Here is a 25,688-nt window from a genome sequence, read left to right as displayed (position 1 = left end):
ACGATTCTGTAATAGTGTGCTATTTATTATTTTTGTTTTTCCAGTTTAGGACCTATGTGGAGGATGAGATTGAGATGTGAGTTAGGGACTTAGACAGTGCAGTGGTGAAGGCAGGTGACCTCTGGAGTAGAACAGTTCCTGGGTCTTTCTCAGCCTCATCTCACACTAGACAAGCCCTGCCTTACTCTCTGTGCTTTTGCCATGCTCTTCCTCCTCCGTGTTTTGGAGTGTGCCATGGTTTCTCACTGCCTGTCATTCATACACATCACTTGGGGTCCAAGAATTTTGTGATAGTAGTACAATAATACTCAAGCACAAGTACTTGGACTTGCTGCGGGCAACAAGAAAACTTGTGGATGCTGTGTTATTGTGTGTCTCTTTATATTTAAAGACAAATCTAGTTACAGTACTCTACACGGGAGAGTGATCAGAAGATCTTTCCATACCCCTGTAAAGACTACCTTTTGGTTTGCAGCTGCTGCTTGAGACCTGCTAGTTTTTGGAGCTTTAGTCTTTGTCATAACCATATGTACCAGCAAGCTGAGGGGCTGGCCTGCATTTCTTAGTTTTCCATATCTGTGTAAAGTATTTTAAAACTGCTGCCTATTTCTGCCATCCTTCTTGTTTCATACCAAATTTTGCATACATCCGTGCTGACCAGAATATTGGTGAGCATTTCACTGGGTGGCAGAGGGATGATTTTCTGGAAGGCCATCAGAATCTTTGGAAAAAGCTATGGGTATGGGCATTGGTCTTCGTTGATCAGGATACAGCTAGTTTGAGATCTTTGAATTATCAAAAGGCAAGCAACTCACATCTCCCTACTCAGGTGCTGTCTCTCCTGAAGAAGGCCGGCAGCAGTTGGAACTTACCTGTTAACTGCTCTAACCAATTGAGTGTCATTTGGTTTATCCTAAACTTAATGAGTTTTTGCAAAGTCTTCTGTATTTCTTTACTCGGTGTTATAAATAATGGTTTCAAGTTCTGACAGCTAATTGTTACTGTCTATAGAAGCAAGAAGACCACAGGTGAAAGGAAAAGACTGAGAAATGAAGACTTTAGGTAAGGTTACTTTAGTGCTTTTCCTAGAGTTTACTGGATATAGTGCACTGGCAGTGAATAAGACTAGAGATCCAAGTTTAGCTTTGGTGTGAATTGGTTGTATGATTTTGGGCAATTTACTTCTTTGGCCTAAAAGTTGCAGTGTCTTGAGAGAAAATAGGACTTTGTTTTTTTAAAAAACACCACTCCACCTCTGTCCGTCCTCTGATTTCATGATGTAAGACTCACCCACATTTGTATATGCAGGTATATTACAGATTTTAATGATATATTTTACATTATATGTAAAATATATTTTACATTATATGTAATACATATATTGTAATATATTACAATATATGTAAATATATTTTACATTATATGAGGTATTGAATAGTAAGTACTTAGCATAGAGCATAGCAGTAGCAAATGTGTAGTTGTTGACAGGTGTTAACTTTTGGATTATGGTTGATTTTAGCCTTTAGTGTGGAGCTTCTTAATTCCATTCTAAGTGGGTTGGCCTGCTAACCTACATTTTTAAATACAGTATTGTCCCTCTTTGAGACCACTAATACACCTGTTCAGCCTAATATCTTTGTTTCAGGCCTCAAGATTTTAACCTTTAAATGCTAAAATATTACAGAATACTTACAAACAAATTCCAATGTGTAACTCTTTTAGCTCTTCTGTATTAAGGGTAATTTAGGATTCATTTTTCCTAGAATCTCTAGAAGAGCATAAAATTGATGATTAATTCTCAGGTCAGTTCTTGTGAGAAAAATTTGGATTTATATTTTAGATCTACATTAGAGGAAAACTAAGGAGGAAACTTGGAGCAGATTAGGTTTCCCAAAGAGGACTCTGGGAAAAGTTATCTTTATTTGCCACTGTAGCAAATTAGGCACACACAGTGAACTTTTCTAACATTATAGTGCTTTTTGAAGAGTAAAACAAAAGAACCAGCCTTGGCCTCCTCATCTGTTGCCTGAATGGTTGACTTCTTCAAAGAATTTTCCTGTCCTTTCTCATTGAGTGACGTCACTGATGCCACAGAAACATGAATAATAGACTCCCATGGTCCTAATTGGTGTGAAACTTATGATCTGGCCTGGTCAAAATATATCATCACCTGTTGGTGATTTGTCATCTCTACTCAAGCTTTTGCTTGATGGAACAGTAAGCTTCCTTTTATGGTTAATTTTACTGTTTAACAAGACATGTATTTTTTCTGCAACCCTGTTCTAGAACATGACATGCTTTTATACTACTAGAATAATTTTGGAATAGTTTTAGTAGTTTTTTTGGTCAGTGTTATTTTTTCCAGTTAAAAAAATTATGCAAGTAATATATGATTATTGGCAAAAAGTTTAGTAATTCAGACAAAAATTATCTATTACCCCCGTTTTAATAAGAACAACTTGTAATATTTTGGTGAATATCTTTTCAAACTTTTTTCTTTGCAGATATTTACTTATATGGCCCAAGCAGAATCATACTTTTTTAATTATGGAAATTTCCCAACTTATAGAAAGGTAGAGAGAATGATATAATGAAATTCCATATACCTATCTCCTAGCTTCAACAGTTATTGACAAAATGGGCACTTTCATTTCATCTGTTATATTATCCCCACTTGATTATTTTAAATTCCCAAACTTCCCCTCCCCTCCCCTCCCCTCCCCTCCCCTCCCCTCCCCTCCCCTCCCCTCCCCTCCCCTCTCCTCCCCTCCCCTCCCCTCCCCTTCTCTCCCTCTCCTCTCTTCTTCTCTTTCGTATGTGTGTATGTACATGTGCATGGTTTAAAGAGTCAGGATCTCCCTGCGTTGCCCAGGCTGGCCTCAAACTCAAACTCCTGGACTCAAACGGTACTCCCATCTCATCCTACTGAGTAGCTGGGACTACAGGTATACACCACTGTGCCCAGCTAGTCTTCTTTATTTTTTCTATGATACATGGACTATTTTAGAAAGTAAAACCACATTTTCACATGCAAAACATTTATATTTGAACATAGGCTATTTGTTGACATATTTGTAAATATTCTTTTTTTAGACACCAGAAATTGATACCAACATAAATATTCTTTACAACTTGTTTCTTTTTTTTTTTTTTTTTTTGAGACAGAGTCTCACTCTGTTGCCCAGGCTAGAGTGAGTGCTGTGGCATCAGCCTAGCTCACAGCAACCTCAAACTCCTGGGCTCAAGCAATCCTCCTGCCTCAGCCTCCCGAGTAGCTCGGACTACAGGCATGCGCCACTATGCCCAGCTAATTTTTTTTCTATATATATTAGTTGACCAATTAATTTGTTTCTATTTATAGTAGAGACAGGGTCTCGCTCTTGCTCAGGCTGGTTTTGAACTCCTGACGTTGAGCAATCCACCCACCTCGGCTACCTCGCCCGGCCTACAACTTGTTTCTTGATCTTTTTATTGTATTTAATTATTTTTAACTTTTTTTTTTTTTTTTTTTTGAGACATAGTCTCACTTTGTTGCCCAGGCTAGAGTGAGTGCCATGGCGTCAGCCTAGCTCACAGCAACTTCAATCTCCGGGGCTCAGCAATCCTACTGCCTCAGCGTCCCGAGTAGCTGGGACTACAGACATGCGCCACCATGCCCTGCTAATTTTTTGTATATATATTTTTAGTTGGTCAATTAATTTATTTCTATTTTTGGTAGAGACGGGGTCTCGCTCAGGTTGGTTTCGAACTCCTGACCTTGAGCAGTCCGCCCACCTCGGCCTCCCAAAGTGCTAGGATTACAGGCGTGAGCTACCACGCCTGGCTTATTTTTAACTTTTTAATTTGAAATAATTGCAGATTTCAATTACAATTGAAATAATTGTAAAAAATGTGCATGGAGCTCCTGTGTACCCTTTCCCCAGTGGTTTGAACTACAGTACAATATCAAAACAAGGAAATTGATGTTGGTGCCATCCACAGAGCTCCTTCAGATTTCACCAGTTTCACATGCATTCCTGTGTGTGTGTGTGTGTGTGTGTAGTTCTGTGCAGTTTTATGCCCTGTGCAGATTCATGTAACCATTACCAAAAATAATTGTCATTTTATAGTTGGTTATTCAAATCTGTTTCCAAATAAGGACTGCACATTGCATTCAATGTGCATTCTTAAGCTTCTTTTTTAAAAAATTATTTTAATATAATTTCACACTTAAAAGTTAAAAGAACAGTATAAAGAATTCCCATGTGCCCATTACCAATTGGATTGACCAGTTGCTTAAAATTTGCCCATTTGTTTTATTTGTGCTACAGTTTGGGCCCCAATATATATGTGTGTGTGTGTGTGTGTGTGTGTGTGTATAAAATGTATATCATTTGAGAGTAATTTGTAAATATCATGCCTATTTTTCCATATAAATTTCATTTCTATTTCCTAAGAACAAGGACTTTCTCTTACCTAACCACTCCATTTATCAAAATCAGAAAACAGTGATACAGTACTCTTATTCACCATTCACAGTAAAATTTAACTAATTGTCCCAATGCTGTCTTTGAATAGTCATTTTCTCCCTGGTTTGGGATCTAGTCCAGGTTCATACTCTACAATTAGTTGCAGTCTCTTTAGTATCCTTCAGTCTTATCACTGGCCACAGATGGGACAATTTAAACATCAAAACAATAGTATTGAATTTTCATGAAATAAAATAAGAATCTGAGTTTATACCTATATCAATAAGTAGAAGAGAAGAGAAAGTTCTCCATTATAACAGACTAACACCCAATAAATGTAGAAGAAAAGGAATAATGTAATCTGTCTTGTTAGCCTTTTTTGTTTTCATGATCTTGACATTTTTTGAGTTCAGACCAGTTATTTTGGAGAATATCTCTCAATTTGGATTTGTCTGATATTTTTTCATGATAAAATCATAGTGAAAATTATGAAAAGCACGATGAAATCATGATGAAAAATTCAGTCTGCATTTTTGGTGGAATGCCAGAGAATCAATATCGTGTCCTTTTCAGGGCAGCATATCAGCAGGTGCATGATGCTGATTTGTCCCAGTCTGTGTTGGTAATGTAACATTGATTAAGGTTGTGTCTGCTAAATTAATCTGTGACAAAGTTCCATTTTTCTCTTTGTAATTGATATGTGATTGATGATTTTTGACTCAATAGTAATGAATATATTACTGTGATGGTTGTAAAATGGTGATTTTTTTTCAAATTCTTTCCTTATTTCCTACATTTATTGGGTATTTACCATAATGGAGAACTCTCTCTTTTATTTATTGGTATTAGCATAAACTCAGATTCTTATCCATGAAAATTCAGTAATACTGTTTTTATGTTTAAATTGTCCCATTTGTGGCCAGTGATAGTCCCTTTACTTTGCCTTTTAAGTCTTTTTCAGCCAATTTTAATAGTCTTTGATAACTTTCTTGCTCAAAGGCACAAGAAGATGTATCAGATTGTTCATTTCCTGCCTCATACCTGGTATCCAAAGAGCCTAGATTACTTTTAGTGGCAAATAACGTTTGCAACACAGTCTGGGCACTACAAGTTCCTATTGCGGCTGGGCACGGTGGTTCACACCTGTAATCCCAGCACTCTGGGAGGCTGAGGTGGGCGGATCCTTTGAGTTTAGGAGTATAAAACCAGCCTGAACAAGATCGAGACCCCATCTCTATTAAAAAATAGAAAAAAATTAGCCGGGCATGGTGGTGCAAGCCTGTAGTCCCAGGTACTTGGGAGGCTGAGACAGAAGGATTGCTTGAGCCCAGGAGTTTGAGGTTGCTGTGAGCTAGGCTGACATCACTGCACTCTAACCCGGGCAACACAGTGAGACTCTGTCTCAAAAAAAAAAGTTCCTATTGCTATTGGTTTGTGCCTTTTTATTGAACAGAGCTACAAAATATTCTTTTCTAAGGAAAAAAAGTACATCATGAGTGCATATTGGTCTTTCCTCGTCAAAATTTAAGATTAATGATTTCACATTTGTACCTCTTTTATGTAGAACATCTTGGTTCCTATTGACATTCGTAGAATTAACTTTTTTGCTTTGTTTAACAATATATATTAAAAATACCAATACACTATTATTACCAACAATATGGTTAAAATACGAATACTTAAGAGTTTTTGCCATCTTTTGTCATTAGAATCATGTTTTTATTTTTGTATTTTTCCCTTAATAATATAGCATATAATATCCTTCTTTGCAAATAAGTAAATATCTTAACTTAAGATATTTAAATGGCTACATAATGTATTTACTCATTGCCTTTTTGGAGAAGTGCAATGAATGTTAATAATGTTTTGTTATAAGCAAAGCTGAATTGACTATCTTTGTGTATGTATTTGCTCGTCATTTAAAAAAACCTTTTAGGTTAGCATGCAAACTGCATTGTGTATAAATGGAAAGCTCAGTTAATTTTCACCAAGTATAATCAACCACAGATTAACGAGCACATTTCTCGCCACCCAGAAAAGCCTCCCCTGTGGCCCATTCCCCTCACCCCTCAGTAACCACTGACCTCATTTCCAACATCACAGATTAGTTTTCCTTATTTTTGAATTGAGTTTAATTTAGCTTTCCATTTTATATAAATAGAATTATTTAGTGTATAATTCTTTTATATCTGACTTTCATCTCTCAAGATTATATTTTGAGATTTGCTAATGTTCATGCTTATTCTTGTCACATGCATTCTATGAGTAGTAGTCTGTATATAGCCTACTCTTTACCTAGCCTACTATAGATGGACATTTGGGTTGCGACAATTTTGGCTACTACAAATAGTTTATGCACTTGAAAACTGAGGATGAATTCCTGGGAGTAGAATTTGTGTTAAAAGGAAAGAAGGCTATTGATACATGTTGCCAAATTGCCCTTCATAAAGGCTGTAGTGTATACTCTCATGGTAGTTAGGTGAGGGCTGCCTCTCCACATTCCTGCGGGTGCCCGTTCTACTAGTCCACATTTTTTAAAGTGGCTGCTGTTGAGTTATGAGGGCTATACAAGGCCTGATAAATTTCAGATGCCTAAAAAGGCTTTTTTAATCTGGTAGAAAAAATCAGAAATGTCTGAGTGGCTGTTACTGACGTGGCCTAGAAGAAAGTTGTGCCCTAAAAAATTTTAGATTAATTGGAGAGATAAGACATATATGACAAATAGCTAACAGCACAAGTGCCAAGGGAATAGTTGCAGTGATGAACTAATGCTGTTGAACTTCAGATGAAGGAGAAATCAAAGCTTTCCCTCGCAGTAGTATTTAGAACAGATAAACTCTCTGTTACCCTAATCGATTTGAGGCTGCTTTCTTCAGCTGAGGTGTGGCTGAATCAGAGATTATTTGAATTAAAGAAGCCAAATCGAGTATTTTGGCCACTTGTTTTAGTGTCTGATCTCCATTAATGTGTAAGATATATTTAACATTCTCTTGCTCTTTCTATCTCTCTTGCTTCCTGTTTGAAAACACAGCAATATACTAGAATCCAGAATCCTGTCACTTAATATAAAATTACTGGTGCACATCAGTGTCATTTTTTTGAAATTTTATGTTACATATTCAATAGTTCATTGTTCCAACTGAAATTGAGTGATTAAAAAAAAATGACATCTTGTGGTTAAAAATGCAGTCCAGCTGGGTGCAGTGTAGTCCCAGCTACTCAGGAGGCTGAGGCAAGAGGATCATCAGAGTTCAGCCTAGGTGTTATAGTGAAACCCTGCCCCCCCCCCCAAAAAAAAAAAATTACAGTTCTAAGCACTGTGAAACCTTGGGCAGATCACCACCCCTTTCTGAGCCGCAGTTTTTCTATAAGTATATGGCAGGAGTTTGTAGGGCCTCTGCACGATTACAGATTCAGGGCATTTCTCACTCAGATTGGGAGCTCCTCTGCAGCTCACTGCTTCTGTTACTCAGCAACTTGAATTGGAAAATTTAAAAATTGTTTATATGCTCTGTGAAATGTAATAAAAGCATGGACCATTTAAAGGTTAGAAAAACAGTAGTATATTAGTTAAGCAGCACAGAACTACTACTCCCTGTCTTGTAATTTTTTTTTAGTTTACCACTATTGTCTCCACACTCTCAAAAAGGAATAGAATTCTCGCTCCCTCTGCCCCTTTCAGGGGGAACTTTTAAAAAAATTTTCAAAGAGTTTGAAATGAGTATTTTTTGCAGAAATGAAAGTGTTTTGCATTTTCTTCAATTTGAGATATTGGTGTTCCCTTTGGAATAGGGATGCATATTTCTTATCCATATTTAATAGAGGTTTAATAAAAATAGGTCATTTGAATATGTCAGCATTTTAATGTGATGAGATCTGGTGTTAAAATGTGTGCAAATTGAATTTATCTTAATGTTTATTCATAGTTTTTCTTTAATGAAGAAATCAGTATTTCATTAGCCTAAGCACCATGACAGCCATTTGTAGTGATTCGCCATGTGATAAGAGACTTAACCTAAACATGGAGTGCAACATAAGAAGATGAAGAGATGGCATTGATGTTGTGGTTTAGCCACTTGTTTTTTTTTTTGTTTTTTTTGAGACAGAGTCTCACTTTGTTGCCCAGGCTAGATTGAGTGCCATGGTGTCAGCCTAGCTCACAGCAACCTCAAACTCCTGGGCTCAAGTGATCCTCCTGCCTCAGCCTCCCAAGTAGCTGGGACTATAGGCATGCACCACCATGCCCGGCCAATTTTTTCTATATATGTTAGTTGGCCAATTAATTTCTTTCTATTTATAGTAGAGACGGGGTCTTGCTCTTGCTCAGGCTGGTTTCGAACTCCTGACCTCGAGCAATCTGTCCGCCTCTGCCTCCCAGAGTGCTAGGATTACAGGCGTGAGCCACCGCACCCAGCCTAGCCACTTGTTAAATTCATTTTTAAAAGACTACCCTGAGGGAAGAGGAGTAGATTTTATGTATCTAACAGTTTCTAGGCCCTACAAACTCCTGCTATTTCTTTGTCCCCTAGCCTTGGGGAAAATAACATGTGGTAACTACGGAAACTTGTTATTTCAGCAGATACTTGACTGACAGTGCAGGGCCATGGAAGATGTCAACCCTCTGCTTTCTCCCCTGCAGCCACCCCCACCCCGCCCAAAGCAGATCTCCAAAGGATGTGCTTTTGTTGTGCTCTATGAGAAGCCTGTGTTTGGTGAACAGCAAGCAGTTCCAGAGATTGTTGCTGTGAATTTTTCCCATAACACATTTTATGCATTTTGTGACTATGCACCTTTCTCGTTTGGGGATGACATAAAGGTGATATTCCAGATATCTTAGGGCTCACTGCTTGCCCACATTCTGACAGGCTGATGTCTGGCTCGTTGTGCTGCCTGCCTCCTCCTGTACCTGGTTCCCTGCCCGTCTCTCATGGCCTTGTTCCTGCTGTGCATGTGAGAGGTGCTCATTCCAGGGTCAGAGCCCATCAGAAGCATGCTAGCAAGTGACACACCAGTGGTTTGTTTTTAGTAAAAGGGATGGGTCTGGTATGCCAGGCACGTGTGGGCTGTGTACAAGTCTGTATGAAGATGAGGGAGGAATGGAAACTAAGAAAAGGAAGCTACTGTCTTGTTTTGGAAAATTATATTGGAAGGAAAATGTGCTGAAACTTGGCTTCTGCTGTTGTCGTACAGGGGCTGAATTTAGATGGCTGGCCTCTAGGCAGCTGATTCTGCTTGGTTCTTCTACACAGCTAATTCTGTTTTCTTGTTTATAAAATGGGAGTGGCAATAGTACTTACTGCATAGGATTGTAGCAAGGGTTTAAAGAACTGCTGCCTGAAGGTGCTCTGAACCATAAAGTGATGTACCAATATTTGCTGATGGAGGCTGTTTACTTTCACAAGATGGGCACCCAATAAGGTATTTATTTATTTGTTAGGATTTTGGTCAGCAAAAGGATCATGTATTGTCTTTATGTATGTCTGTAGGTTTCTTGGTTTCTATCACTTTACTTTTCCCTCAATTTTCAGAATTGGTTCCCTTCTGTGATAGACACTCAACGTTGCCCTCTGTGTGCCAGGCCCTCTAGTAGGTGTTGGGGAGAGAGTGGTGGATAACACAGTTAAGTTCCTGTCCTCTTTGAAACATTGACATTGTGCAGTTGATCAGTGGTTTTTCCTGCTAGGATAAGTGATGCAAAGCCTACCTGACTACTTATATTTGTGTGATAGAGAGATACATATTTTAAACAAGTGATGAATTCTTTACATCCTGTTAATGCCAGTTGTGCACATATTTTGGATGTAACTATTGAACTGAAGAGACTGTCAGAATGATGGATTGTGTAGATGTTTAATAAGGTGAACTTGATTTTGTTTCTCCTTCAGGGGCAGATGGGTTGGACTGTAGAACTGGCATCTGTGTGGTGCCCTACAGCTTGTTACTTGAATGTTAAACTTTTCACCTGCATGTGAAGTGTGGGCACTGAAGATGTTTGAAAATCATTGTGTGGTGTTTTTATCATTAGACCCAGTTATTTCCCACTATGTTGAAGAAAAGTTTGGTTTGAGTACATTGAGGTTTGTTCAAAAAGTGAATCTCTCTATCAGCTCTGAGTGGCTGTGGTCTCTTCATTCATGCCCATGGCTTGGAAGGCTTTGGTGTGTCCCTAGTTCCAACAGGATGACCAGCAGGTATGGTTTGGGGACTAAGACTAGGGTGGGCTGGGGACTAATGCGCAACAGGCACAAGAAGCCCCAAGGCTGACTGGGTTAAAAGTTCCCCCAAGAAAAACTGGATCAATCTTTGTAATACAGTTTACTTGGATCTCAGGTTTTAAGATAGGCTCCAGTTTTTCTTTTCAAGTAGGTGATCTTTTGTGGCCCTGGGAGGTAATCCCTTGATCACTTTTGGTCCCTATTTTGCTTATCTGAGATGTGGTCAAGGAGAATGATAATAGAAGACACTGGGACGGCAAGGTGGCTCACGCCTGTAATCCTAGCACTCGGGGAGGCTGAGGCGGGCGGATCGCTCAAGGTCAGGAGTTTGAAACCAGCCTGAGCAAGAGCGAGACCCCGTCTCTACTATAAATAGAAAAAAATTAATTGGCCAACTAATATACATAGAAAAAATTATCTGGGCATGGTGGCGCATGCCTGTAGTCCCAGCTACTTGGGAGGCTGAGGCAGCAGGATTGCTTGAGCCCAGGAGATTGAGGTTGTTGTGAGCTAGGCTGACACCATGGCACTCATTCTAGCCTGGGCAACAAAGTGAGACTCTGTCTCAAAAAAAAAAAGAAGACACTGTATGAGTTCTCTTCTGATTTTCAAAATGGCACATGGTGACCTTTGATGCCACTCACTCTGCTCCTACTATTTTGATTAAACCATTCAGACTTCCAGTGACTCAGCAGCCCCTTGGCTTTTTTGTTTTTAAAAGGAATTGGACTTTCACAATAAATGGAACATATTTAACATATTACACCTAGTAAATGTGGCACATAGTGATAGGCACTTAGTGAAGGGCAGTGAAAGAATGTTACACATAGGTGAGTAAGGTCAGGAGGAAGTAGACATTTGTGCTGGCGTGAGCAGAATTTGCGTGGATGTTGGGGGAAGGGAAGGATCTCTAGGTGAAAGAAGGAATGTAAGGAAAGGCAAGGTATCTGAGCAGAGGCAGCAGCCACGAGCCTTCAGAGGTGATGTATGTGAGGGGCAGGGTGCTAGGGCCACACTGGGTAGCCTATGAGTGCACAGCTGTAGGCCTTGCAGAGCACAGAGGTTTTGAGTGGGGATGTGACCCAAGCCTTCCTGAAGATGCATCTGGCAGGCATGTGGGATGACTTGGATAGAGTTGGAAATGGGTGGAAGGAGACTGGGGCAGAGCCACGCTGGGTTCGGACTACGAAAGGACAGGCAGGATGAGGGCTGTGAAGCTGTCCTTTGGCAGGGGTGCCATGCAGGGGACTCAACTGAGCAGTAAGTTTAAAGCTGGGGAGGGAGGGCTTAAGTGTTGGAGGAAAGGGCTTAGGAAGGAAGAGAGTGGTCTCAGGTGTAGGCAAGGTGAGCTTCTTATCTGCATTAGGCATTTGGCAGCTATTGCATATGCTAGCAAAAGGACATTTTACTCTTTTCTGGCAAGACTGCAAAACTGGTTCTCTTTGAGGTGATTCTCAAATGAAGAGAGGAGGATGTGAAATTTAGGGAAAGTAATATCTACACCTCCTCTCCCCACCATGTTTAAAATCTTGTGTAAAATTATAATTTACATGCATTTTTCACAAGAGATCTGAGATATTTTTCATACCACATCAAATGCTTTGGGGTACTCCAGAGTATCCAGTAGCTAGTTCCCATGAACAAAACTCGGCACACGCCCATATGACATGGCATGGCTGTTGCTCATGACACCATAGGCTTCTTGAAGCCCTGCCGAGTCCCACTGGGCCTGTGGGAGTGGGTCTGCAAGCTCTTCCCTTTGGCAGGCAAGCCCCCACGGGGTCAAGCCCCTCTTCCACATTCCCGAGGGAAAGGTGGGCAGGTTGGGCTGGCGTGAAGGTGTGAGCTGGACCTGGAAGATTTCTTTTGCAGACCTTTTGTGGCGCTGAAAAGATAAATTCTTCAAGTATTAATACTTTAGGCTCTTGGTGCTAAGCTGACCAAGCAGATTCCGTATTATAGCAGTATTCCTCAGGAAAACAATTCCAGAGATTTTAAGGATCAAAAGTCCAAGGAAAAAAGAAGCATGATATTTAAAAACATTTACTTATTATTGGAGCTTATATAACTAGCTCTGTTTCTGCAGTAGGAATTTTAAAACCATCATTTAAAATTTTTTTATTAAGTTGAGAATCTTATAAGCATGATGAGACACTGACAAATTATTTGTAATCAGTAACTACTTATGCAGAAACTTATGAGTATAATGATAAAATTTAGTCTTTCCATTGAAAAAAATCAGAAATAATCATGGTTTAATTCATTCAACGAAATTGAGCATTCATGACATACTATTAGGTCATTAAATATGAAATGTCTGATTTCGAATCAAAAGTTTATTATATCTCAAACAAGAAGCAGTACAATTAATCAAAATATGCACCTAAACTGTTGACAGAATTTTGCCATCTTAACAGTAGCTTGTTTATGCCAGCAGCAAAGAAGCCTGGAGAGCGAGTGTTGATGAAATCATGAAAGGCTTTTTCATAGCTTGTTGAGAATTGAATATTTTTGCTTGCAAGAAGTCCAAAGTCTGGAAAAAGTGGTGATCAATTGGTGCAAGATCTGGTGAATAAGGTGGATGACGGAGAGACTTTTCAAGTCTAGCTTCTGTAGTTTGAGCAGCATTGTTTGTGGAACATGTGGTTGAGTGTTGTCTTGCAAAAGGGTCGGCCTGTCTCTGCTGACCAATCTCAGCTGCTTAATTACAAGCATCTTCATCATTTCATCCAGTTGGTTGCAGTAGACATCCACTATAATTGATTGACCAGGTTTCATGAAGCAGTAGTGGATAATACCGGCACTGGACCACAAAACAGACACCATTAGCTTTTTTGATGAATATTCAGTTTTGGACTCTGTTTTAGCACTTCCTCTTTATCCAACTGTTGTGCCAAATGCTTGTGATTGTCAAAAAGAATCCTTTTTTTTTTTTTTTTTTTTTTTTTTTTTGAGATAGAGTCTTCCTCTGTTGTCCTGGCTAGAGTGCCATGGCATCAGTCTAGCTCACAGCAACCTCAAACTCCTGGGCTTGAGCGATCCTCCTACCTCAGCCTCCCAAGTAGCTGGGACTACAGGCATGCACCACTGTGCCCGGCTAATTTTTTCTATATATTTTTTTTTAGTTGGCCAATTAATTTCTTTCTATTTTTAGTAGAGACGGGGTCTCACTCTTGCTCAGGCTGGTCCTGAACTCCTGAGCTCAAAGGATCCACCCGCCTCGGCTAGGATTATGGGCGTCAGCCACCGTGCCTGGCCAAGAATCCATTTTTCATCACACGTAACAATATAATGTAGAAATGGTTCGCCTTTATGTTGTGACAGCAAAGAAAAGCAAGCTTCGAGATGATTTCTATTTTGACGCTTGTTTAATTCATACGGAACCCATCTACCCAGCTTCTCTACCTTGCCAGTATGTTTCAGATGGTCCAATATTGTTGGAATAGTATGTCAAACCTTGCTGCTAATTCACATGTAGGTTGAGATGAATTTGCTTCCACTACAGCTTATCTTTATCCACCTTGGTATCAGGTTGCCCACATGGCTCACTTTCCAAGATTAAAGTCACCAGAACAGAACTTCTGAAACCATCAACGTACTTTGTATTCATTAGCCACATCCTTCCCAAACACTTCATTGATGTTTCAAGCTGTCTGTGTTGCACTGGTTCCATGAGGGAACTCATATTTGAAAATAACACGAATTGTTTTTACTTAGCCATGATTTCACAAAAATTGCTCTTAAGAAAACTTTGAAAGATAATCACAAGCCAAACTCTGCATTTGAAAGACTGAGGGTGTACCTTCACAATAAACATAAAACAAGAATTGTCAAAGTGAAATGTCAGAGATGTCAACTGTCACACTTAGTACTTAAGGAAATCAGACATTTCATACTTAATAACCTAATAGCTACTCTGCTGAGGCTAGATACCAAGTAAGATCTAATTCCTCAAATTGATAAGAAGTTTAAGTAAATTGGTTCTGCTATAAATTGATGTCTGAGAACTCAGATAATTGGTAATAATTAGGATGCAAAGCATTTTTTAAAAATCCCAGACCCGGCACCGTGGCTCACGCCTATAATCCTAGCACTCCAGGAGGCCGAGGGGGGCAGATTGCTCAAGGTCAGGAGTTTGAGGCCAGCCTGAGCAAGAGTGAGATCCTGTCTCTACTAAAAATAGAGAGAAATTAATTGGCCAACTAAAAATATATAGAAAAAATCAGCCGGGTATGGTGGTGCATACCTGTAGTCCCAGCTACTCGGGAGGCTGAGGTAGGAGGAGGATCGGTTGAGCCCAGGAGTTTGAGGTTGCTGTGAGCTAGGCTGATGCCACGTCACTCTAGCCTAGGCAACAGAGTGAGACTCTGTCTCAAAAAAAAAAATCCCAAAGTATGCAGAATCCATCAGAAAACTGAAAAACAAAAGCTAATCTTGTAGAACAATACAATATAACTGTTTAATAAAGAAATTCTGCTCCTGGTTGGTCCGAGTGCAGTGGTGTTTACAACTAATTGATCACAACCAGTTACAGATTCCTTTGTTCCTTCTCCACTCCCACTGCTCCACTTGACCAACCTTAAAAAAAAAAAAAAAAAAAATTAAAAAAAAAAAGAAATTCTGTTCCTTAAAGGAGTTTTTATTGTAATTTTATTATAATTGATGATAACAGACATAAAATAATTCTGAAATCATATAAGTGATTAAATAATAAATGTTGTGGAATGAATTAAGTACCTGAGAATGGAGATAAAGGAGTGAGCTCAAATACTGAGAGCTTGGAAAATGCTTGGTAGGGGCTGGGAATGGGTGCCGTTTAACTGATGGTTTAGGATTGTGGGAAAGGGGGCAATTGCCAGGAGACCAGCCCGACCAAGAGGGTGGCCTAATGACACCAGGAAAGAGGGACCAGCTGCCTGGACCTATGCTCAGGACGAGTGGTGTGGAGGGTGAATGAAGAGTGGAGAGGATGAGGGCGCAGCTCTGTGACCCCTGAGCCGCTGCCCAGTATTCTTACTCATGAAATGTGGACAACATAATTAGTACCAGCTTTGAAGGGTGACTGTGAGATTGGAGAGGATGGTGAGTGTACAGTTCTTGGAGCAGGCCTGGTGCACAGAAAGTGGTCAATAGACAGGAGGTGGTATTGCTTCAGGGAGCATGAGCTGGACCCTGGAGGGCAGGGTCTTTGATATGATAGAAATTAGGAAGCCACAGAAGCATTTTGATTGGAGGTGAGGTGTTACTGGAATGAATGAATAACGGTAGCTACTGTACTGTATGCTCTGTGCTTTGTATCCATTATCTGCAACCCTCACCACTGTCCTTAGGGGAGGGGGCATTTATTCTCTGAGCCTCAGTGAGAGGACACTTGCACCTTGCCTAAAGCCACCTAGCTACCAAGAGGGAAGGCAGGGTTTTTGAACCTATCCTTGACAGTTTCTAAAATCTGGGCTCTTTTTCCTTTTTGCCAGAGTGCCTCTGTCTGGGAAGCCATCTCCCAGAGCCCGATGACCCCATGGGGAAGAGAAGTATCTGGCTTAGGTAGTTACTACTGCTCAGGGGTCCTCAAACTTCTTAAGCAGGGGGCCAGTTCACTGTCCTTCAGACCGTTGGAGGGCTCTGGAGAGTGCAGCGCACATTCCACACATGCACACTGTGGGCCCAGGACAAGTTGGCTGCTAAGTAGGACAGGCAGCAGCGGCAAAAACACCTGGCAGGCCACATGTGGCCTGCGGATCGTAGTTTGAGGATGCCTGCTACTGCTACTAAAAATGTGTGTGAGGTCAGGCACAGTGGCTCATGCTTGTAATCCCAGTACTTTGGGACGCTAAGGCAGGAAGATCACTTGAATCAGGAGTTCAGAGACCATAGTGAGACCCTGTCTCTGCAAAAAATTAAAACATTTGGCCCAGTGTGGCAGCTCACGCCTGTAATCCTAGCACTCAGGAAGGCCGAGTCAGGCAGATCACTCAAGGTCAGGAGTTCAAAACCAGCCTGAGCAAGAGTGAGATCACATCTCTACTAAAAATAGAAAGAAATTAATTGACTAACTAAAAATATTTGTATAAAAAATTAGCCTGGCTTGGTGACACATGCCTGTAGTCCCAGCTACTTGGGAGGCTGAGGCAGGAGGATCACTTGAGCCCAGGAGTTTGAGGTTGCTCTGAGCTAGGCTGATGCCACAGCACTCTAGCCCAGGCAACAGAGTGAGACTCTGTCTCAAAAAAAAAAAAAAAAAAAAAATCAGACACATGGTGGTTCGTGTACGTAGTCCAAGCTACTTGAGAGGATGAGACAGTAGGATTACTTGAGCCCAGGAGTTAGAGGTTACAGTGAGCCATGATCATGCTACTGCACTCCAGCCTGGGCAATAGAACAAGACCCTGTCTCTAAAAAAAAAAAAAAAAAAAGATGTATGAGCTCAGGGTACACATTGGCAGCACTCCCCCCCACCCCCAATAAAAACAGAAACAAAAAAAGGGAGGAAGAAATAGGATGGTCACATCTCAATGGAAGAAGAGACAACTTGGTGATTGGCTGTAGAGAAAAGAGGACAGGATGAGTAGGAGATGATTGTGCTGTTTGAAATGAAGGTTAGTTGGCCTGACTTTCCTCTGCCTGGGATTGGGCTTCAAAAAGCTCAGGTGCTAATAGTGGAGTCCATGGATTTTTCAGAAATATAACTTTCTTATGGCTGTATATGTAGCGATCTCTCAGACTTCATAGTAATTCTTGCTTGGTGTAGGTGACATGTTGCCTGGCTGGACATCTGCTGTTGTAGTGTGGTCAGTGCCACTGGGGAAGTGTGATCTTAGGTAAGAGAGAGTCATAGTGTTCCTTGGGACCATGTTCACTTTTGTGTCTTCTAGGAGGACAGTGTTGCTCACATTGGTGTTGAAGGACCAACTTTGAAAAATTTTCAGTCTGTGTGGATTGATAACTTTTGTAAAATAAAGAATTACTAGACAAAAAACCTGAAAAAAGGCATGCAGAATACAAACTTTTTTTATCACTAGATTCAGCAGATATAAAATTACTCTTGTCAATTGCCACAAAAGTTTCTAAATCTTATTCCCAGTTTCTGTATTGTAGACAGCACATTTGACTGCAGACTAATAAACTATTCATTCACACACTGGTACACTTTGAGAGCAAGTGATTTAGGAAGAAAGTTTGTTAAACAAATTAGTAAAAAATGAACAGATGCTTTTGGAATATTTACCTGATTTAAGAGTAAAAATCTTTCAGTTGGCATTTAAAGTACTTAACATCTTTCCAGTAAAGTTCCATGTTGGAGTGCAGGGATATAAAATAAATGTTCCAGGAACCAAAGCTAATGTAGTTATTAATATTATGTGGGATCCATAAGTTTAACTCTCAATGGTAGCAATACTTGGATAAAATAGGTGCTTTTACTTCCTCTGTTGTTTCTTTTGCTCATTTAATTCATATTAGAATGTTTTCTCTGTTAATTCTTGGCTAGCCTATGAATTGATTTATGTATTTCAGTGCATAATTTTAGGTATATTATTGTAGGGGAAAATTCTCTAAGCAAACTTAAAAAAAAAGTTTCCAAAGTTGTGTATGCTGACATAGTGATCATGTATAATTTAATTGTTCATATTTCAAATTGGATTTTTGCTCTCTAGCTGCCAGTTGTATCTTGTAGTTCTAGATATTTTTACTTTTGCTGGTATCTTCCATGTTCTGAGATGACTTGCTTATGTTGTTCCCTTAGCCTAGAGTTCTTTCTCCCCACCTTTAGAGCTCGGCACAGGAGCTGCTGCCTTCAGACAGCCTGTCCACGTGTACTCATCTGCGCCTCCACCGCTCACTCTTAGCTACTCTCAGCTGTCTGCTGAGCTGTCTTTAACCTGCCTCATGGCACAGTGGTTACTCCCCTTCCCGGCCCCTTTCCTCCTTGCTGCAGAGTCAGGACTCCCTTTTGTTTTGTATCGTGCTTTATATATACTTTCAAGGCTCTTTGATGTATATATTCTCTTATTTCATTCTCCAGACAATCCCATGAGGTTGGTAGAACAGAGATTCTCATCTCCGTTTTAACTGAGGTGAGGCTGGGAGAGTGTCCGCATGGCATGTACCCTCATTCCTTTGCCCTGGGGCTCCCAGAACCACTTGTACCACTTAGGTCCAGACTTCCAAATGCTCAGGTTTTGAGTTTGCTCAAAGACGCCCGTAATTTGGAGGTTCTCTTTTTTACTCAATTTTGTATTTGTTATTTGAATATCGAACATTAGAATACCCAGTACCATGGCACAGGCCTCTTTGGGGAAAAAAAAAATCTTTAGAACGTAATGGAGGGGTGGTCAGTAGAGAACTAGGGCTGTGAACCCCAGAATGGCACACAGGCCGAACTAGTGTCTTCAAGGACATGTTCAAGAGGGTTAGTTGTCTCCACCTGTGATTTCCAAACAAGAGTGGGAGAGAGGGTGTGTTTCCCTTCTTTCAACATTAAATGCCCAGTATATATATATATTTTTTTTGAGATAGAGTCTCACTTTTGTTGCCCTGGCTAGAGTGAGTGCCATGGCGTCAGCCTAGCTCACAGCAACCTCAAACTCCTGGGCTCAAGCGATCCTCCTGCCTCAGCCTCCCAAGTAGCTGGGACTGCAGGCATGCAACACCATGCCCGGCTAATTTTTTGTATATATATTTTTAGTTGGTCAATTAATTTCTTTCTATTTTTAGTAGAGACAGGGTCTCGCTCAGGATGGTTTCGAACTCCCAACCTCGAGCAATCCGCCCGCCTCGGCCTCCCAGAGTGCTAGGATTACAGGCGTGAGCCACCGCGCCCGGCCTAAATGCCCAGTATATTGGGATTACACAGACATTTATCATGAAGAAAAGAATCCTTCTTCAAAAAGGAAGGAAAGGACACGTTGAAAAATCATTTTTAACCCAAGTCAGAAATCATTTGCTTTTGACTTTTTCTCCCCCATCCCCTTTATGGTCAAACAGACCTGGGGTCCAAGTCCAGCCCTGCCACTTACTAGGTAGGTATGGTGACTTTGGCCAAGTTATTTAACTTCCCTAAACTTGTTTTCTCATCTGTACAATGGGTCAAATATTGTCTACTTTGAAGGATTATTGTAAGGATTAAAGATGATGCATGTAAAGCATTTTGAGTGTGGACTAAATAAGTGAAAGTTCCTGAAAGCTAATACAGAGGAGGGATTGTGACCCAGAAAGGGAGCCACCTGCATGTAGTTGGCTCCGGCAGTGGTTCTCAGACTTGAGTGGGCATCAGAATCACCTAGGCAGGCTTTTTAAACTTCAGCTTGCTGGCCCATCCCTATAGTTTCTGATTCACTGAGTCTGGGGTGTGGAGCTTGAGGATTTGCATTTCTAAGTTCCCAGGCAATGCTGTTGCTGCTGCTTCTGGTCTGGGGACCACACTTTGAGAACCACGGGCTACAGGTAACCGGCCAGTGGGCATTAAGGTGCTATATTTGAACGCTGAGCTTTTATGTGGTTAGAGTTACTGTGCTAGAAAATGCTTGGAATGCATTTTGAAAATACTGGATTTAGTATCGCAAGGATTTTTCTCTTTAAAGTCCAGGAGTCTTTGTTACATATATTTATTTGATGGAGAGTAAGTTGTGAAAGTAAGAGTTACAATGTGACATCATTAAAATATAAACATAATAGTCTAATAATGTCTAATTGGCTAAGGTATGTAAAAGTGCTTTTATAAAATGTTAGATGAATGTTAAGTCACAACTGAAAAAATATTTTAAATATCTTTGTTTTTAAGATTAGACATCATAGTGGCGTATAAAATAGTGTAACTTAGATTTCTCATCTCAATGTGCTGTTTACCGTATGTATTTTTCTCTTTCTCCTCCAGGCTGCTGACTTGAGTAAACCAATAGATAAAAGGATATACAAAGGAACACAGCCTACTTGTCATGACTTCAACCACCTAACAGCCACAGCAGAAAGTGTCTCTCTCCTAGTGGGCTTTTCCGCAGGCCAAGTCCAGCTTATAGACCCAATCAAAAAAGAAACTAGCAAACTTTTTAATGAGGAAGTAAGTAGCACCCTGTCTTAGCCATTAAGAATCCCTTTAAGAATTTATACATTCCTACCAAAGGTAGTGGGCCTTATTTTACGCTTCCAGCTAAGCCCATTTTTCATTTGCTCAGGCCTTCTACCTAGTATTACCCAAGTTTAAATGTGGTGGATTAATGTGTTTGACCTTTACCTGTTATTACTTGGGGGAACTGTTTTGTGCATTTTTATGGGGCTTGTTCAGGTATCTATAGCAGGTGCTTTAAAACTAAAGAAGAAAATGGAGAGTGCCAAACTTTGTTCACATCACCAGAAAATTTCATGCAGATCAAAGAACTCGATGACATTTCCTTAGGCTGCTTAAATTGTAGCTAAAGCTGTTGTATGTATCTTTGACAGGCATTGACCTAAGGAGTAGTTCTCTTGCTCTTGAAAATAGTTGCTGTAAAATCACCTTTGACATAGTTAGAAATCCTGACACTTAAAGTTGGATCACATGACATAGCTTTTGCCAGTGTTGTGTATGTACTGGGGTTTTTAATATCTTCGGTTTCATTTTGGAAGGAGCCTGAGATATCTAAACTGTCTGTTCAGGGACATATCCGAACTCTTAAATGTGGCAGGTAGAAGTTACCAGATAGATTATATTTTTTAAAGCTATTGGAATGGCTTTTCAGCCCCAAGTATAGCCATTATATATTTAATGTTCTTCCTCCTGTGTTTCAGTATGACTTTTTTTACCAAGTGGAAAAGATAAAGTAGGCTTACTTAGGTAGAAACCCTTGGTTCCAGTCTCTTCTTGTGACCTCAGCCCTGATGTGCAAGGGTCAGGGTATGTGGAGCCTTCTCTCAGAAAGGATACATGTTTTGCACTGTTGCATGGTTTTGGTGTCATTCACTTGGAATAGAAATACATTATAGATCCTGGTTTTTAAGAAATAATTTTATTTGGGGAAGAAAATTCAGCTTGACAAATGCAGTTAAAATTCTGATTCTTTTGCAGTCATTATGTTATATGCTAGCTATGTATATCCAGTATCCATCCAACGTGCTTCTGTTTGACATTGCCAGTGGACTTGGTGAAATCTTTTGAACCATGCCATCTCCTCTCCTAGTTTCATCTGGGTCGACTAGAAACAAAATTTGCCATCTGGATTGACAGACTGTAGAGGAAAAGTATTTAATCCCATTTTCCATTAAAGAAATCTTAAGTGGAAAATATTTTATTTACCTAGATGTTTTATTAATATTATCTGAGGAAGTGATTTCTAAATATCTGGATGATTTTTTTAGTGGGGGTGGGGAGCACAAAATCTGCCTTCTCTGCACTGTTAATAGAAATTATAAATTTGAGTCATTGTGAGTTTTTGTTTGTGTTTAAGTAGGGGAGAGTGTGATTGAGGGGGAAGGGATTGGAACCATGTAGAGGGCTATTGGTAAACAAGATCTGGAGGCAGCTCTGCCGGAGGATGGCACAGAATGCCACTTAGAGAACAAGAAAGGTTTGTGTGTCATGGCTGGGGGAGGGAGGGGAGTTGGAGAGCTTACGACCCTGGCATCTCAGGGCCCTGAGAGCACTAGGGCTGCATCAGTCAGACCCACCCCTGCCCAGGGTGACTGGGAGCTGCAGGCTAGAAAGCTCCTTCTCTCTCTTCATGATTTAAGTATGAGTTATCTTATACTCTTTATATTTTATTTGAAAAATCGCTATTCAGAATGCTAGGACTGTGTATGGTTTAACGCCAGCTTGTCACTTACAGCTTGAGGCTGAAACTGATTGCCCTTCACAGTAAGGAAAGTCTTTGGCTGTGTGGATACATTTTCATTAGATTTTGGTTAGAATGTCTAAGAGCGAGGGTCACCAGAGGTTTGTTCTCAGAGAGTGCCAGGAATGGTGGCTGCAGCAGTCATCATGTTGTGCTTTGCACTATTGTGAGAATTAGAGGTTTCCAAGTGCTTGTAGCCTCTGCATGAGAGAGTGGGCAGTTATGCCCATTTTACAGATGAGGAAATAGTCAAAGAGAAGGCAAGTGAATTGTCTAGATCAGGTAGCAAGTGGATAGAGTTAGAACCAGAAATTAATTCCAAGAACTCTTACTGGTTATAGCCTGTAAGTCATATTGTGTATGGTTACCAGATTATTGGCCCTTGCCTTCTGAGAAGTTTGCAGTTTAGTAAAGATGGACAGAGTACTGGGACATGTGTTGTCATAGTGATATGAACAAAGTACCAAAGGATACCTGCTAACTGTATTTTGTAGTATGTATCAAATGTCATAAATTTTTTTTTTTTTTTTTGAGACAGAGTCTCACTTCTCTTGCCCAAGCTAGAGTGCCGTGGCATCAGCCTGGCTCACAGCAACCTCAAAGTCCTGGGCTCAAGCAATCCTCCTGCCTCAGCCTCCCAAGTAGCTGGGACTACAGGCATGCGCCACCATGCCCGGCTAATTTTTTCTATATATTTTTAGTTGGCCAATTAATTTCTTTCTATTTTTAGTAGAGATGGAGTCTTGCTCTTGCTCAGGCTGGTTTTGAACTCCTGATCTTGAGCGATCCACCTGCCTTGGCCTCCCAGAGTTCTAGGATTACAGGCGTGAGCCACTGCGCCTGGCCCTAAATGTTTTTTAAAGTTAAGTTCAGTGGGGAAGTTCCGAGAAATGCTTTCAGAAAGTGACATTTGATCTGGGATCTTAACGGGTGCATAGGAGTAGGAGGAGGGTATGGAAGAGAACAAGTTGATATATGGAGGAACATCAAGTAACAGTGTGGCTAAGTCACAAGGTGTGGGGCTCAGAGGAGTGGCAGGAGTCAAAGCTATAAAGATAAAATTTGGACCAGACACTGGAGGCTGTGGGGGAAACTTTGGGCTTTTAATCAAGGGAGTGACAGGATCAAATGTGTTTTTTTAGAACTCTTGTCAGCACTTGTGGAAGGTGGATTGGAATGAAGAAAGAGAGAATGAAAGTAGCAAGACCAGTGAGGAGGCTCTAGTAACTGTCCAGGTGAGAGCTGAGGGCTTGAAATAGAGTGTGGCCATTCTTTCATTCATTCAACAGACCTGGACTACCTACCACGTGCCCAGCACTGGGTCTGCAGCAGCAGATAAAACCTGCCCTCCCGTGACCCCTCCCAGGAGGGAAGAGAGGTGTAAAGGATAGCACCACCCACACACACTGGTGACCGAAAATGGTGACACATTGTGATGTGAGAGGAGAGCAGGCCTGAGAGAGGGAGAGAAGCACAGAGGTCTGCTTTAAACTGGGAGGCAAAGAACATCTCTCGAAAGAAGTGGTGTGTTTTAAGCTGAGCCTCACGTGAGAAGGAGGCCAACCAGGTAAGGAGCGGGAGCCGGAGCATTCCCGCAGGAGGGACAGTGGGTGAGGGCCCTGGGTAGAAGAGAACTGGGGACCAAGGGAGCAGAGAGGAGGACAGTTGGGGGGGCAGGGGTGTGAAGTTAAGGTTTCTGAGATTGGAGGGCCAGGCTACTTGGGAACTGGTCCAGGTTTACTTCTTGGCCTGAGTTATGGGATCCCTTAGAAGGGAGCAGGAGCACCAGTCAGTCAGATTGGTGTTTTTGAAAACTACCCCTGCTGCTACTTGGAGACTTGGAAAGAGGTATTAATAAATCTTAGATTTCTGGCTGTCACTCACTGCTTTAGGTGGGACTGGGACAGGAGCAGATGTTGGTTAGTGGAGGGAAAGAGGAGAGATTCCATTCTGTACTTGATAAGTGTGAGAGACCTGTAGGTAGTTGGACATACATATAGATCTAGAACTCAAAATAAGGGGGAAAATTGGGGAGTTGTCAGCATATAAAGAGTAATCATATCCTGAGAGGAAAGGGCTTCTGGAGAAGGCATAGTAAGGACAAAGAAAAATGCCTAGGACTGAGCCCTGATTATACCCCAGGATTCTAGCCGTATCATCCTATTGCGTCCAAAGGAGCCCTTAAAGCCATCAGTTAATTACTATGTTTACAGATTGGCATCTACCCTGGTGCCTGGGGTTCAGACACTAGCCTCCCACTTCCTGCTTACAGGCTGTGGTCTTTAGTCTCCTCTCCTCCTCACTCAGAAGATGGGTAAGAGCAGTACCCACCTGAGAGGTGTGTGAGGCGGGTAAGAGGAGTCAGTTTGGGCAGCGCTGTGAGGGGCTGGAGAGCGCGCCCTGGGAGGTGGTCGGGAACACGCAGGGTCGAGGGAAGCTCCAAGGCTTCCTTTACCAGGAAGGGGTGGTGTTGGAAAGAAGGGCTTTCTTGGGAGGTGAGGTGCCAACAATTTTGAAGGATAAATAATTGTCCAGGACAAGAAGGCATGGGCAAGGCAACCAGGCAGAGAATCAGCACACGTGAGGTGGAGGGTCGGGGACCACCGGTCACAGGTGTGTGGTCTGTCCTCACCAGGACACTTCTCTGACCCATGTGCACTCGCACACACACCCCTAGGATTAATTACTCTGACTTTTGCCTCTTTTCTCATGCCTGGTACGTGAAAATAGAATAAATGATTAGATGGATGGATAGACTGGGACTATGAATTCTAGAAATCCATCTGAGCTAAAGACAGATGAAAAATTTCTATCTGGGAACAAGTACATATTAAAAGGTGATATCCCTCTCCACCACAGTCAAATAAAAAATAAAAATTATTATTTATAGAAAAATTGGAAAATAGAGAAGTACAAAGAAGATGGAAAAACATCACTGATAAATTCTATCACACACTGTTAACCTTCCTAGTCTTAGTAATTTTTCTCACTCTGTCACCCATGCCTGGAAGTACAGTGGCATGATCAGAGCTCACTGTAGCCCCAAACTGGGCTCAAGTGATTCCTCCCACTGCTCCACTTCAGCCTCCTGAGTAACTGGGACTATAGCCACGTGCCACCACACCTGCCTATAATTTTTTTCAATGAGGCAAGACTGTGAGGGTTCACACTTTCCATTAGATGCCAGCAAACTTCACCTCCAGCAAGTCCTGCCCCCCTAATCA

The 25,688-nt window shown here is 41.0% G+C and overlaps 2 protein-coding genes across 16 annotated transcripts in view; one reads left to right on the top strand and one right to left on the bottom strand.

Annotated features, from left to right (window-relative positions):
* Positions 1–25,688, bottom strand: part of HSP90AA1 (heat shock protein 90 alpha family class A member 1) — a 216,904-nt gene that overhangs the window by 78,068 nt on the left and 113,148 nt on the right. The gene's annotated exons all lie outside the window — the stretch shown is intronic.
* WDR20 (WD repeat domain 20) overlaps positions 1–25,688 on the top strand; it is a 79,861-nt gene that overhangs the window by 31,047 nt on the left and 23,126 nt on the right. For 4 of the 15 annotated variants that reach the window (XM_012746302.3, XM_012746299.3, XM_012746308.3 and 1 more), the window contains exons 2-3: positions 20,535–20,717; positions 23,607–23,699. The exons of 2 other annotated variants lie outside the window; for them this stretch is intronic. In XM_012746302.3, the coding sequence (XP_012601756.1) occupies positions 20,535–20,717; positions 23,607–23,699 (276 nt within the window). Of the gene's footprint in view, positions 1–18,683; positions 18,736–20,534; positions 20,718–23,606; positions 23,700–23,753; positions 24,032–25,688 lie in introns of those variants that run through there. 9 more of the 15 variants (XM_012746304.2, XM_012746300.2, XM_076003705.1 and 6 more) reach the window with 5 other exon arrangements.

The sequence above is a fragment of the Microcebus murinus genome, chromosome 6, assembly GCF_040939455.1.
Source record: "Microcebus murinus isolate Inina chromosome 6, M.murinus_Inina_mat1.0, whole genome shotgun sequence".
Taxonomy (NCBI): Eukaryota; Metazoa; Chordata; class Mammalia; order Primates; family Cheirogaleidae; genus Microcebus; species Microcebus murinus.
The sequence above is the reverse complement of the archived record's forward strand: the minus strand, read 5'-3'. Positions and strand labels throughout refer to the sequence as shown.